This window comes from Drosophila kikkawai, chromosome 2R (assembly GCF_030179895.1).
Source record: "Drosophila kikkawai strain 14028-0561.14 chromosome 2R, DkikHiC1v2, whole genome shotgun sequence".
In the NCBI taxonomy this organism is placed as follows: Eukaryota; Metazoa; Arthropoda; class Insecta; order Diptera; family Drosophilidae; genus Drosophila; species Drosophila kikkawai.
In genome coordinates, this window is record NC_091729.1 from 6,399,488 (window position 1) to 6,414,055 (window position 14,568).

At 37.8% G+C, this 14,568-nt stretch overlaps 1 protein-coding gene across 2 annotated transcripts in view; it reads right to left on the bottom strand.

Annotated features, from left to right (window-relative positions):
* Positions 1-2,140: 2,140 nt before the first annotated feature.
* Positions 2,141-14,568, bottom strand: part of LOC108081470 (uncharacterized) — a 34,458-nt gene continuing 22,030 nt past the window's right edge. The window contains exons 2-4 of one of the 2 annotated variants that reach the window (XM_041776779.2): positions 9,158-9,760; positions 6,020-6,569; positions 2,141-4,170 (exon numbers count right to left, since the gene is read on the bottom strand). In XM_041776779.2, the coding sequence (XP_041632713.1) occupies positions 2,195-4,170; positions 6,020-6,569; positions 9,158-9,688 (3,057 nt within the window). In that variant the 5' untranslated portion in view covers positions 9,689-9,760 and the 3' untranslated portion in view covers positions 2,141-2,194. Of the gene's footprint in view, positions 4,171-6,019; positions 6,570-9,142; positions 9,761-14,568 lie in introns of both variants that reach the window. The other variant, XM_041776777.2, reaches the window with a different exon arrangement.

Here is a 14,568-nt window from a genome sequence, read left to right on the forward strand (position 1 = left end):
CAGTAGCGCATTTTCTCATTTAGCGTTGCAAAAATCATAACTTTTGAATCCAATATGGTAATCGAATAATTTATATGGCATTGGACAGGTAATTGTCAGGTCATAAATACATATTTTATAAAATAACTACCTGACAGAATGATCTTGTGGTGGTGTGGAATAAACAGCAATATATACCCTGTTTTTCAAATCGAAAAAATCTTTTGTTTTCGAAAACCGGAGCACCGATTTCTCGTTTTCAAATACGAAAACAATAAAATCTTACCGTTTTCGATTACCGGAGCAGGCCTGAATATGTAATAACAAAGAAAAAACGCATTAACCTGACTATGAATTTGCTGAATTCGTGGAAGTCCACCAAGATGAAACAACAGGCAAAATTGCTGAAGAAATTCCAGGATATGCAAAGATTAATGTGGGACGGTCTGTCAGTCCTCGGGTAGCTCGCGAGACGTCCAGGGTCCGTTCAGGAATTATTTTTGGTTCAGGTGTGGTTGCTGTAAAAGATTCCGACCCAGTCCCAGAGTAGAACGCTAGAGGATTATGACGTAAAATGTATCTTAATGTTTATTGACTTAAAAGGTACAATTCTCAATAATTTCATGCCGGGTCTGGATTCTGGGATACGCCGTGGTTCGGATTCGTCCTTCTACCGATAGTTCCGTCGGAAGATAGGTTATTTTGACTTGAAAGTCATCCACGAGGGGATGTGTCTGGACTCGAAAGTCAACAGAACGAAGTTGTTGTCGGAAAGTCAGCTCAGAGAAGTTATTTTCGGACTCGAAAGTCAGCTCAGAGCAGTTTGTTGGACTCGAAAGTCAGCAGAGATTCGGACTCGAAAGTCAGAGGAGATTCGGACTCGAAACTCAGCAGAGATCGGACTCGAAAGTCAGCAGAGGCTCGGACTAGAAAGTCAGCAGAGATTCGGATTCGAAAGTCAGCAAAGATCGGACGCGAAAGTCAGCAGAGATTCGGACTCGAAAGTCAGCAGAGATTCGGACTCGAAAGTCAGAAGAGATCGGACTTGAAAGTCAGCAGAGGTTCGAACTCGAAAGAGCAGAGAGATTTTAACTACGATTTATTAATACGAACCTGGGTTCCCAAAAAGTGACTTCGATGCTAACTACTGGGGAGTTTAATTCGACCCAATCGCAGTCGGCTGCTAAGTGATTTCACCAGTAAAAAGTTTCGATTCTATGCGTTTACTGTGGACGCCATACTGCGGGCTCCAAACGCAGGATCCATATTCTAAGATAGGACGAACAAGTAAAGTATATAAAGATTTTGTAACATAGGGGTCATTGAAGATACGACGAACAAGTAAAGTATATAAAGATTTTGTAACATAGGGGTCATTGAATTCATTCGACCACCGTTTAATAAAACCAAGCACACCCCTGACTTTATTCACCATGCATGAAATATGATTGAAAAAGTCAAGTTTAGGATCCAGACGGACACCCAAATTATCAACTATATTAATTCTTTCTAAAGATCAGCAGTTCAGCGTATAAGTTGCAGGCTTAGGAACGACGCGGGAGAATGCCATTAGCTTGCATTTAGAGCCATTTAAGTTTAATAAGTTCACGCGGCACCATTTTTGTAAATTGTTAAAATCTGTCTGTATGACTGACTGGCAAGAAGCGGTTTTATATTGCACACAAAGCTTGACGTCATCAGCGTACATAAGTACTCTGGAGTTGGTCAAAACTTCGGGCAGATCGTTGATAAATAATGTAAGCAATAGGGGACCCAAATGACTCCCTTGCGGGACGCCAGATGTAACCCTAAGAACATTAGATAGTTTATTTTTAAAAAGGACCTTTTGCGTCCTGCCATTTAGATAACATGAGATCCAATTAAGAAGATCAATCGGAAATCCCATTAAATCGAGTTTCCGAACAAGAAGAGAATGCTTACCAGAGTCGAATGCTGTACTGAAATCATTAAAGATTACATCTGTCTGAAAGTTATTTTGGTAGCCCTTTATAATAAAGGAAGTAAGCACCAAATCCACATCGTCAACGAACAAAAAAAAAAAAAAAATGATAATAAAATGGGACTATCCACGCATCTTTGTTTTCTGTCCAAATCAAAACAACATTAAGAATTTTTTAAACCGTTAAATACTTTTGCAAGATTTAATAATAAGGCAAATACAATAAGTTAACATATTATAATTTAAAGGTTATCATCAAACAATTGGTGCATTAAGGTAAGTTTTACGTTTATAGGGCAAGGGTTTCGTGCTTAGTCCGGAGCCTTCGATGAACTTCTCGAAGTTGGCCAGGTTCAGAACCATCTGCTTTGCCTTAACGGGCTCCAAATGTGACTTGTCAAGAGCATTGGCTATATCCTCCATTTTTTGATCCTGTTGCGAGTACTCTTCTTGTTGAAACTCCTCGTCTAAGTTGTATTCATCAGCTGTGGCGGGCATATTGGGATTTTTTCCTTCTTGATGACTGCGATCGTACTCTGCATCTAAATTGTACCAATCGAATTCCGCCTGTATAGACATCTCGCTAGATGGAATTGTCACTGCCGTTGGTACTGACTTTGACTCAGGGGTATTAGGAAGGCTCTTGCTAGTGGATTGAGAGTTAGGCAATGTGATGCGCTTATTGATCTCGGCTAGGATGTTAGGCACATGTTTTCGTTTATATTGGATGGTCGACAGGGAAAGGGACTGCGAATGCTGTGGTATTTGAGCCGGCCTTTGAAGGCGCAACGAGGCTTTGGGTTCAATCATTAAAGCGTCTGAGTCTGATTGCTTGGGCGCAATGATGGCAGCCACATTAGGTAACTTTGGTATGTCGGCAAAAATCTCCTCGATTTCATCAGTCTTTTCCGAGTGGTTATCATCTGAATGGTTGTCAATAGATTTAATTTTCGTTTGCATCGCTTGTTCCTCAAGATACATCTTCGGCTCCACTGTCGGCGGCGAGTTGGATTCCTGCGCTTTGTGCACATCAACAACGATTTGCACACAATTCCTGGTTATACCGACCTCCGATATGGAGCAGTAATCCGGTTCGGATGTTGTGATAGAAGCTCCGCAATCGTTTTCGTCCTTTTGCTGTCCTTTCTCAAACTGGTGAGGCGACTTCTGAAATTTTAATAGATTTGCTGGCTTAGGCGGCAGAGCTGGGGGCGACTTCATCGACGTTTTTAAAACGCCTGAACTGGCTATTTCTTCTCGATTATTGGCGATAAATGTGGCTGCCATGTCAACATAGAGATTAGAAGCGCGCTCCGACCCAATGGGCTCATACTCGTTGCTATAGATGCTGCCATAGCTAAGGGCTTCGGTGGTGACATCGGCGGTCATAGAACGGTAACTTGAGATCTGGATCTGCCGTCGCACTTGTGCCTCTTGGTCGTTGTTGAGTGGAACATGTACCATGCTGTTTTTGGTGGAGAAGTGTACACGCTTACGTGCATTTGAAATGTTCCGTCCCCCCAAGGAGCTTCTTCGCGCCAAATTGGAATTCGATATGTATCGGCTTGCTAAAGAGGACTTGGGCGCAAGGTCAACCATCGTTTCCTCCATAGACTGCTGGATTAAGATTTGGTTAACGCATTCCAGTACGGGATTCACTGCTCCACGGCCGTAAGGCTTAGCTGCCAATGTCGACGACTCCTCTTGGTCCGAAGCACTGGCGTACCAGTCGTCGGTAGTCGTTTCGTAAATCTGTTTCGGAGACGCTTCTGAAAAGTCAGCAAAGCGACGTTGAACTATTTTAATGCATCCTTGCGACATCATATTCTGCTTTTGATCGTCGTCGGTGTCATCACCTTTCTGCGCAGGAGAAAAGATGTCGTCTTCTTCCTCAAGATGAACGGTAACCAAGGGGCTGCATTGGGTTTTTCCTTTTTCTTGCTCTTCGCCACTTTGATTGACGTATTCACCAACATCTAGCGGCAGCTTAATATCCATGTCCCGCACGTAGTCGCGTAGCTGCTCGTAGCTCGTCTGCGAGTCCTCAAGGCTTACACTGCTTGTGTTTTCCTCCGAATGCTGCTCCAAAGCTGGGTTTTCAATATGCATCGCCCGGGAGCGCATATAGTCCTGGAAGGTGCCCGCCGTGCGCTTGCTGGTGTATCGCACGCTGCGTCTGACGCCGCAGAAAGACGATGAAAGTGTGTCGTCGCTAGAAGAGTCAGGCTCAGCTGTAAGAAAAAAACAACAAGCTCATTAATTTCTTTAATTCTATAGTCTTATTATAGATACATAAGGAGTACATATATGAGTAATGAGTTGCTTCCTTTGCGATCCCCAAAGAGTCATACATTGCCAAATGCACACAAGCATTTGTTTGCTGGGGTTAACATAGAAACACCTAATATATCGATGTTTTTGGGGTTCTAATACATTGTTAGTTTCCACGCCTATTAATTTGCACACAAGCTTTGCATATTCTATACATTCGTACATAGAAGCACAAGAGTATTGTATACCAATATATAAGGTTGTCAAGAAAGTCTTGCGGTATTTCCGCTAGGTGTCTTTGCAAGCGCGTAGTTATAGTTTTATTCGTCGCATCGTTTAGCACTAGATCTTTTTGGAAAGTTCTTTTCACGCGCTAACATTTTAATTGATTTATTGTTGTTTGTTTTTAGTCGTTCGTGAGTTATAGCGTCGTAAACATGGAGCAAAATAGAGAGAAAATAGGCATATTTTACAGTACTACTACAATAAAGGCTAAAATCGGTTAAGAGCTGGGCATGAGTCATAAACCATTTGAAGGAGCTTGGATTCAAAAAGAAGGATGCATGCGAATCGTTTTGAATCGCAACAAAATCGACCTGTTTTTGACGCGGATGGTGACTGGTGATAAAAAGTGAATACAGCACTTATGCAGAAGAGGCCATCTGAGATCAACAGAGGCCGTAGTGTCTCCCATCAGGACAACGCCAGGCTACACACATCTTTGGTGACGCGCCAGAAGCTCCGCGAGCTTCAATAATAGGGGCATTATGAAGTTGGCATCTCGTTGGGAACTCTTTATCCAACAAAACGGCGCATATTTGACTTAAATTGCATTATATAATAATTACAACAAATTTTTGACAACCTTATATAACGATTTTTTGTTCTGATAAAGGGCTTAACATAAGCTTTTTATAAGCTCTTTGGGTAATTTTCCAATTTTAAGATAATTGCAAAATTCAAATGATATGCGCGGGACAGAAATGGAAGTGATTTTTGAGATCGACCAATTCAATTGCAAATTTCTTTAGATCCAGCAGCTATATTGTAATGCAACTTATTTTGAACTTTTGTGCACTGATGTCTCTTAAAAATGGTAATAAGTTGATTTCAAAAATGACTTGCAATTTAAAAAAAATTCAATATGAAGTACATTTGCACGGGACATAAAGGAAATCAATAACGCAAATCTAAATATTACTGTTATAGGTAAACCCATATTTCCTTTCACTTTTTTTAGTCTTTGCATTCTCTGAGTGATGTTTGAAAGCTAATGTAGAATCACAATGCCTCCGGTTGAGAAGTTATTCTAAAAAACAAAACATGCAAAGCATGTTTTTCACAAAAATAATGAAAAATCAAGTTTGTGCCACATTGTATTCGAATATTTCGATATCTGTTTTAGAATATGCTGTATTACAAAAAAAAATTTCGGATAACATTACTTTTTTGGACCTTTTCTGAATTGATCCGCACGCAGATAAAATCTGGTAGGTATGGCTTTTAAAGATATATGTACGTATGTAAATTGTCTCATATACCCACAAACGAAAGTGGGTTAATCTCCTTTTATATTGTCTTGCTGAGCGCCAATTGTTGTCACATTAATATGAAAGTTAACATGACCTTAAAAATTTTAAGTCGCGAAGCCTATGTATATTATGTATGCACATATATTACTCAATTAAGGAGGCTTCAATATGCCTGCTTCGCCATTTTTACAAAGTTCGATACATATGTACATATGATTAATTTTCGCATGTTATAAAAGCGTAATGCTTCATGGTCTGCACCCAGTCCATATCTTACCCTTGGCTCCCACGGAAAATTCCTCTCTTTTCGTGCTTATATCAATATCATAGAATTGCTTTCGGCAATTTTTGCATTGCAGTTCTTTTAGGACTAGGCACTTATCGCGATCCAACCCCAGCTCGCCAATCATGCTCTTATCGCGCTGTTGGTCCTTAAGCCGCCTGCGCAAGGTGCGCGTGAGTCGGGTCAGGCGGCAAATCTCGGCATCCCTGTCCAACATCCTTTGGTTGACCGACTTCAAGTCGTTCTTTAGTTTTGCTTCAAATAGTATAAGCGACTTAACCACGCAAGCCAGCTCCTCGGTGCGGCGTCTCTTCTCCTTAGCTAGCTCACGCTGCAGTTGCTTGTTCTGCAAGTCGTAGGCTGAGATCACCTGAAGTAGTCGACGTCGCTGAAATCTTTCCGGTGCTGGCATTGCCGTCAATGAGGTCCAGCCCCTGCTAGCAGTGCCTGAGGAACTCGAGCCAGAGGTACTACGCTGAAATTTACTTTCACATCCGCTTCCGCTGCTTTGCATACACAATGACTGGGATTTGTTGGTCGTGTTCTATGAAAGAAAATTTTAGAGAAATAAGAATAACATTAAAAAATAGTCCGTATTTAAGTATATACAAGGAGGAAACAGCTTGAGAAATCGAATGCAGGTTAATTCAGTACAATTCCTAGAAAATTGATCGACAATTGCCTGTTCATTATCTGCTGTTGTATTTTCAAAAGAAAGCGAGGAAGGATGAGTAATGGGACTACGTGTAGTTTTAAGAAAAATTATAAAACTGTTTTGGGTGTTTAAAAAACTGAGCCCTGCAACGAGTCAAATAATTATTGTAACACGGCGCGTTCTGCCGTGCAGATCAACGTGCGGGTAGTAAACCAAGGAGGCTTATTTGATGACGAATAGTATAACGGAACATATTTAGTAAAAATTAATTCATAGCACTGTAAAAAATATCCACGGCATCAGCCATGTCAGTACAACGAAATGTCAAACAAGCCAGTAATAAAATCATGATGTGTTGTGGTAAGAAGTGTATTTGTGGAATTATCTAAGGACCAAATAGCCCCTGGAATGTTAAAATCACCAAGAACTATCTGAAAGTCTTTTGGAAACCAACACACAATAAATAGGAAGTTCTGGAGGAGTTCTGGAGGAATGTAGGAACGTATAATAAAAATGCAGCAATCATTGACTACACAGGTTTCTGTGAATACAATAACTAGGAGAACCAAGGGAGTTGGTTAGTTTTTTGGGACGGAATTGGAAGACATAGAAGGTGCCGCGGTCAGATCGGGTCTAGGAAGAGTATTTTCTACTGGACACTTTTTTTTTCTTAGCTTCGAAATCCATGACAACCACATGCTTTGACTATATTTGGGCTGAGCATCAGAGTATGTCAAAAAATTAGTCAGGATCATTTATTTTCGAAGATAATATGTTCCTAGCATTAGAAAATTAAGATATTTCACCTTTTTTTCGGCTCCTGTTACCTTGGATAAAGACTATCAGGCCTGTTCTAATTTCCACTCGGAAGTGAATTTGATAACATTTGCGGATTTCCCTTTAACTAATACTGGCATGACACTGCCGCATTAATTAGAGACTTCATTAAAGATTTGACAGCGCTATAGCGTTTTACACAAGTGCGAGCAAGACGACTATATTGCGCTCTAATGCATTAGAATAATGCATTAACTACTTCATTGACGCGATAATCGATAGATCTACATATTATATGCTAGATACTCGATAACAAAATACGGGTTTAATGAAGAAAATTGTAATTGAAAAATGTATTAGCCAGCTCATTGACAGTATGGTCTCACAATGAGAATTTTATTTTTATATCATTTCGCTGGTTTTTTGAACTGAAAAAATATTAGAAAATTAGGAAAAATAATATGGCTTGCGAGGGCAAGGTTCTTACGCTGTAAAATTAATTTAAACATTTTTTTTGGTAATAATTAAAAAAAATTTAAGCATTATACGTTAAAAACATAAATTTAAAAGATTCTGCATTTATTTATGCAAGAATACTTCGACGAGGAATTCAGAAATTCATAGTAATACGCCTCGAATGGCGGCCGTTTTTTTTTTTGTTTACCTTTTACGGTCGGTGTGACCGTAGTCGTATTACCAAAATAATCCAAGCAAAATTCAAGCCAAATTACACAAAATTACACATATAGTGGTCTCTTTCAAGGTTCTAATGAAGTAGCTAATTAATGAAAACTGCATTAGTGTATCATATGGGCATAAGCGAATTTCCTTTGGTGATTTAAGTAAATTTTTTTAAATTTCCCTTAAATTCCCAAACAAAAGAGTTTCCCTTGTCTAAGATTTGCTAAAAGAGGCTGATCAAATTTTAGCCCGCTCTAGTCTCCAACTCATAATAAAATCGAAGGAATAAGCATTTACGACAGGAAATAAACATTTTGAAATATTTGTAATTGCAATCAGCTTTTCTGGTGGCAAAATGCTCGAGAGTTGCCGAGGGTTTAGAAAAAATTGCCTTCGCATAATACTTCGTTCAGTTTGTAGATTAAACTGGCTGGTATTTTAAACAAAAACACTTTTTCATATACTTTACCCTAATAGCAGATCTTTTAATTGTAAAACAACATAAAAAGTAAATGTTCAAAATTTATCTTAAATATATGCCTTTTTTTTTTAAACGCTGACAACCCTTAAATGGTCCCTCTCAAATACGACACAGCGGCGGCGGATTTGCAATAGCGTTGAAGGTTAGAATCGAACCGATTTTAAGGTGCTCCCACAAAATAATTATTTATAGATCAAGTACTTTAGTATTAGCTAATTCAATTATGCAATAATGTTCCCAAAACCTCTAGGAATAAATTACAATTAACATTTGTTATATACATAATCGCATTGTATTTTAAAATAATTAATTTCTGATTTTGCGGATTTGAATCCGCCGGCCCAATGGCAGTCGGAAAGTTTCCGAGCGTTTCGCTCGCAAATTAACAGAGACTTAACAGAGGGAAATACGAATCCGTTAGAATTTTTCGGAAGTGAACACTAGAACAGGCCTGGGAAATCCGAATCCGAATAAATTTTGCGGAAGTGGAAACTAGAACAGGCCTGATTATTTTATTGCTTACTTTGTCAATGCTTGCCTTTTGCTCTGGATAGTCATCAGATGTGTGAGTGTTTAACGTTGTCAGCGGTCTGAGTTCCTTTAGGTTCCGATGGTGGATTGCTTTGCTGAATGCTTGCCCCTCGTAACTGCTTTTCCTTTCCGGCTGTTTGACCTGGACGACCTCGTAGATTTCACCATCGCCATGGGTGCGATAACTGCCCTGGAGACAGTCAAAGCCTCCCAGGGCCGGAACCTGAAGATTTGAGTAAAGAGGAGTACTGTTTCCCTTCTGAAATTTCAGGGAATCGTAGGAGCTGTTAAGGAGCTCGCTTCGGATGAATTTATCGATTAACTGGCTGGAATATTTGGAACTAAGTTGAGAAAAAAATTTGCCACCTGCGTCGCTGAGGTTACTGGTCGACCGTCGGTGTTGCTTGGCATCCACTTCCGTCTTGTGCCTTATATGAGGTAGACTGTTGGTCTTCTTTTGTTGGTCTGATAGATATGATTGTTCCACAGATGTTGCATGCATATCTTGTAATTGGGAACCGATAAGTTGGCTGAACATGTTGGGCCAGTCTTTGTTAAACAGTTTAGTCTATATAAGAACACTGCAATTTTACTGTCCTTTTAAAAAGAGCTGAAAGTATAAGAAATTGTGTTCAATCATTAATTAGCCACTTCATTAGAACCTTGAAGAAGACAACTATATATGTTATTATTCCCAAATTTTTATTTTATCCCACAATGATGACACCGATCGAAAAGGTTAAGCTCGGTATCGAGAGAGTAAAACTGTTTTGCAGCGGAAGAATATTTTTTCTTTTGAAGTGTGACAGTCACCTTTTATGCTTTGTTTTGGAATAATCTTTGTCGATCAGCGACTGCCAAGCATCCTTGTGGCGGCGGATGTCTTGTATAATTCTCAGTCGACTCAATATGACAGCAATGGAGCACCTGGATAAGAAACTCGGATGATTGGATATGGCTATAGAGCCCATATGTGCAATGGTGGATCAGTATCCGAATCTGGAAAGAACGTGATATGGGTAGGGGTACGGCAAATTGGGAAATGCCTGGAAGTTGAACCAACTGTCCCAGATGCATTAGGATTTGCGAGATCGGCAAGGCGATAAATGGGCCATTTTATCCTTGATGGTCTACGGCTTCCTTATTTTTTTTTATTCCATTTACCCTCAGTTCCTCCCTTCTTTCTTGCAAATCAATATAATTGCCCAATTCCCAAAAATATGTATTTGCTATTAGCAATTAAATTAAATGCGCTGTTTTTGCTCTCTGAACGTCTAAATTATACTTTTCCGCACATTTATTGTTCACGGTAGTTCCGTATTTTTAAATATGTATGTATGTCAAGGAAGTGCAAGTGAAGTCGAGAACAGCTGCTTTATTAAATTTTTTGTTCTTTCTCGCATCCCGCTCTGAATATATTAACTGTGTGCCCTTATATACAGGCCTGCTCCGGTAATCGTAAAATTTTTTCGATTTCGTTTTGGGCGAAAACGAACCGTTTTGGTTTTTAGCTGCTCCGGTTTTCGGCAAATTTCTGCTATCGGATGTTTCGATTTCTCATCGTTTCTCACTGCTCAAGCAGCTAACTTGTGTTGTTGGTAATAAGCAAACAACGTAAAGTACTGCCTATTATATTTACAATTGCCCTTTTTCTAAGCCAGAAAAAGGCAAAAAATGGTAGAATTAAGCAAATCCAGTCACCTAAGATGCTGCCACACTTTTCACAGTTTTAATTCCGGTGGTCTCAAATAATTATTTGGTTAATTTGGACCAGTTAAGTAATCACATTAAATAGCATTAATTATAAACAACCATTTTGGCGGTCCTTTAAATTTATTAATGAATTTATTTATATTTTATAAGTATTTTTAACTGGCTGTTTCGTTCCACCAACAGTATGGCAACCTTAGCGATAACTTTTTGCGGTGAACTTATCGACCTATCGCCAAAACGAGAAAACTGGGTGAACACGGCAAAAATTTTGCTGTCAAATCTGAGGTGGGGTCAGAAATACATTTTTTATAAAATAACTACCTGCCAGAATGATGTTTTTGTGGTGTGGAATAAACATCAATAGACCACTGAGTAAACTATTTTTTTCCTTTTGTAAATAAGATCTGATTTCATATAAAAAAAGCCATTTACTTTTCATTCCGGCCAGAAAAAGGTGCCCGTTTTTCAAATCGAAAAAATCTTTCGATTTCGATTACCGGAGCACCAATTTCTCATTTTCAAAAACGAAAACGAAAAATTCTTGCCGTTTTCGATTACCGGAGCAGGCCTGATAAACTCCTAGCGCCATGCCATTTTCTGATATTTTGATTTCGCGTCGATACTGGCCTTTAAAACGGGGCTCACAAACAGATGATTGAAACTATTCGCCTCTTGCTCTCTCTCGCTGCTTTGAAACGCTGTTTTACCCTCTACATACCGCGCCTAAACAATAAAAAAGGCCGCAATGTATGCGGAAACCTTTAAATTAGTTTGTTACCTACTAGTGCATCCAAGTTTTGCAATTTTAACAAAAAAAAAAGTTTGCAGTGACCGAAAAGTTATATTTTTCATAATTTTGCATTATTATTCCAGTTGAAGAAACCAGCAAAATGAAACTAAAATTCTTTTTGAGAGATCATTTTGGTTTTCAACCTCTAATGAACTGGGTAATACTTTTCAATTATTATTTTCTTCTTACTTTGTTACTAATACTGGCATGACACTGCCGCATTAATTAGAGACTTCATTAAAGATTTGACAGCGCTATAGCGTTTTACACAAGTGCGAGCAAGACGACTATATTGCGCTCTAATGCATTAGAATAATGCATTAGCTACTTCATTGACGCGATAATCGATAGATCTACATATTATATACTAGATACTCGATAACAAAATACGGGTTTAATGAAGAAAATTGTAATTGAAAAATGTATTAGCCAGCTCATTGACAGTCTGGTCTCACAATGAGAATTTTATTTTTATATCATTTCGCTGGTTTTTTGAACTGAAAAAATATTAGAAAATTAGGAAAAATAATATGTTTTGCGAGGGCAAGGTTCTTACGCTGTAAAATTAATATAAACATTTTTTTTTGGTAATAATTAAAAAAAATTTAAGCATTATACGTTAAAAACATAAATTTAAAGGATTCTGCATTTATTTATGCAAGAATACTTCGACGAGGAATTCAGAAATTCATAGTAATACGCCTCGAATGGCGGCCGTTTTTTTTTGTTTACCTTTTACGGTCGGTGTGACCGTAGTCGTATTACCAAAATAATCCAAGCAAAATTCAAGCCAAATTACACAAAATTACACATATAGTGGTCTCTTTCAAGGTTCTAATGAAGTAGCTAATTAATGAAAACTGCATTAGTGTATCATATGGGCATTAGTATATTATATGTTCATATATCAATTTTCGCGGCTAATACATTGAAAGTGCATTAAACATTGCAATGGAAGAGTCAGATAGTAAACTTGCTCGCACTTGTATGGATCTGTGCAATTTTGAATAAATATAATAATTTATTATTTAATTAATTTAATGAATTATTTATTAATTTATTTCTATAACCTTGCGACGTTTTCGATCCTATAAAGTATATATGAATATGTGAATTTTCAAGAATGCCAACGGTACATTCGTACAACATAAAGTGCAAAAAATATGACTAAGACTATCATTTATTTAAACGTTTTTTTACGATTAATTAATTATCACTACTATTTGCATTATAAAATGAAAGTATTGTGGACTTGTCGTTCTCAAATTATTAAAAAAAAAACCTGCATCGGTATAAACGGAAGTTTTTTTTTATTTCAATAATAACTATTTTTCTTTTATTTCTAAAAGTTTATTCCAGTTTTGTTACGGTACATCGCGAACGGTACAATTTTTCCATTAGGTTTTTTGTTCGAATTTTTTGAATGACATTTTATTGAAACTTAACGTAGAGATAAAACGAGTTTTAAAGGAAAAATATTATAGTTAGTTTGAATTCGCTGTTTAAGTACATTGATATTACAATTTTTATCTCAAGCAACATTGCACATTTATTTGAGCATATGGACATTTGGATACGGTTTCCATTTTTGTGTTAGTATTGGCGAGATCAAAATTGATTTTTCATCAATTCCTTATATTTTGCACAGTGCATTCTAGTTCTCATTGCAGCCGTCTCTAAATATTTCTAGTACTTGGATGGATCTGCTATATATTTATTTTTTTTAATAGCGATGTATTTTTTTCGTTTTTGTTATTCAGCGTTTATGTAAAAAGTAAGTTAATAGTAGTATTTGTATTTATTTTTATAAGTTTATTGTTGATACAAAAATCTTAAGACAAAAATGTAAGCATAATAGCACTAACCATACAACGTATAGACTGGTCATTTCATACAACGAAAATGGACACAAAAATTTCTTAGCGTACGGTCCCATGTTAATTGTTTGCTGTTAGCGACAGACCGTCTGTTAGATTTGAGCTGTTAGCGACCCGTCCCATGTTAGCTGTCAGCTGTTAGCGTCAGGCCTTTACATGTATGCGTGTTCATGCATTCACGTACACGGGTGCATGTGTGCGACCATTTCGTTTCGGGCCAGCAAGAATATTTGGTCTTTTGCTACTTTTCGCGCTAGGTACCCTAACAATATGGGCATATTCGCTATTGGGTTAATGATACAAATAAGAATGTTATATGTTATAATATATTTCTTAATGTTTCAGCATTCATTTCATATATGTTTACAATTCAAATCAGTGGCAGCAGTGAAATGTGTTGCATATATGTGCATATGTATTCGAATGAATAAAAATCCATCTACTGAGATAGGAACAGGGTATCCACGCGCCACACAGAATGTGCGAGCCTAGGAAATACACTGACAAAACTTTTTGAGTAGAATTAATTATATTTGTTTATTAATTGGTCAAAAATTTATATTTGTTTATTAATTCGTCAAAATCGATTGCACTGCATCAGATCCAAATTATTAATTTTTGAAAATAAATATCTCATTGGAGCTTTCAATAACTTCAGCCATTTTTGCGTGAACTTAAGTCCACCAAAGAAAAACGACTACAAAAGAAATCCAAACTTTTTTCTTTAGTGCAGAAGTCAACGCCAGCCTCGCAGTTCCCTTTAAAATTGTTCTTGTTTTTGGTACGATGTGCGAGTTCGGTCGCTTGGGTCGCAAACTCGAGATTGCAGCGATGTGCTTTCTACCTGCGTCGTTGTTTTTGTAAATCTTCACGGTTCCCTGATCGCGAGCACCGACTGCAATATGCCCTGATTCTATCTCAGTAGATGGATTTTTTATTTATTCGAATACATATGTACATATATGCAACACATTTCACTGCTGCCACTGATTTGAATTGTAAACATATATGAAATGAATGCTGAAACATTAAGAAATA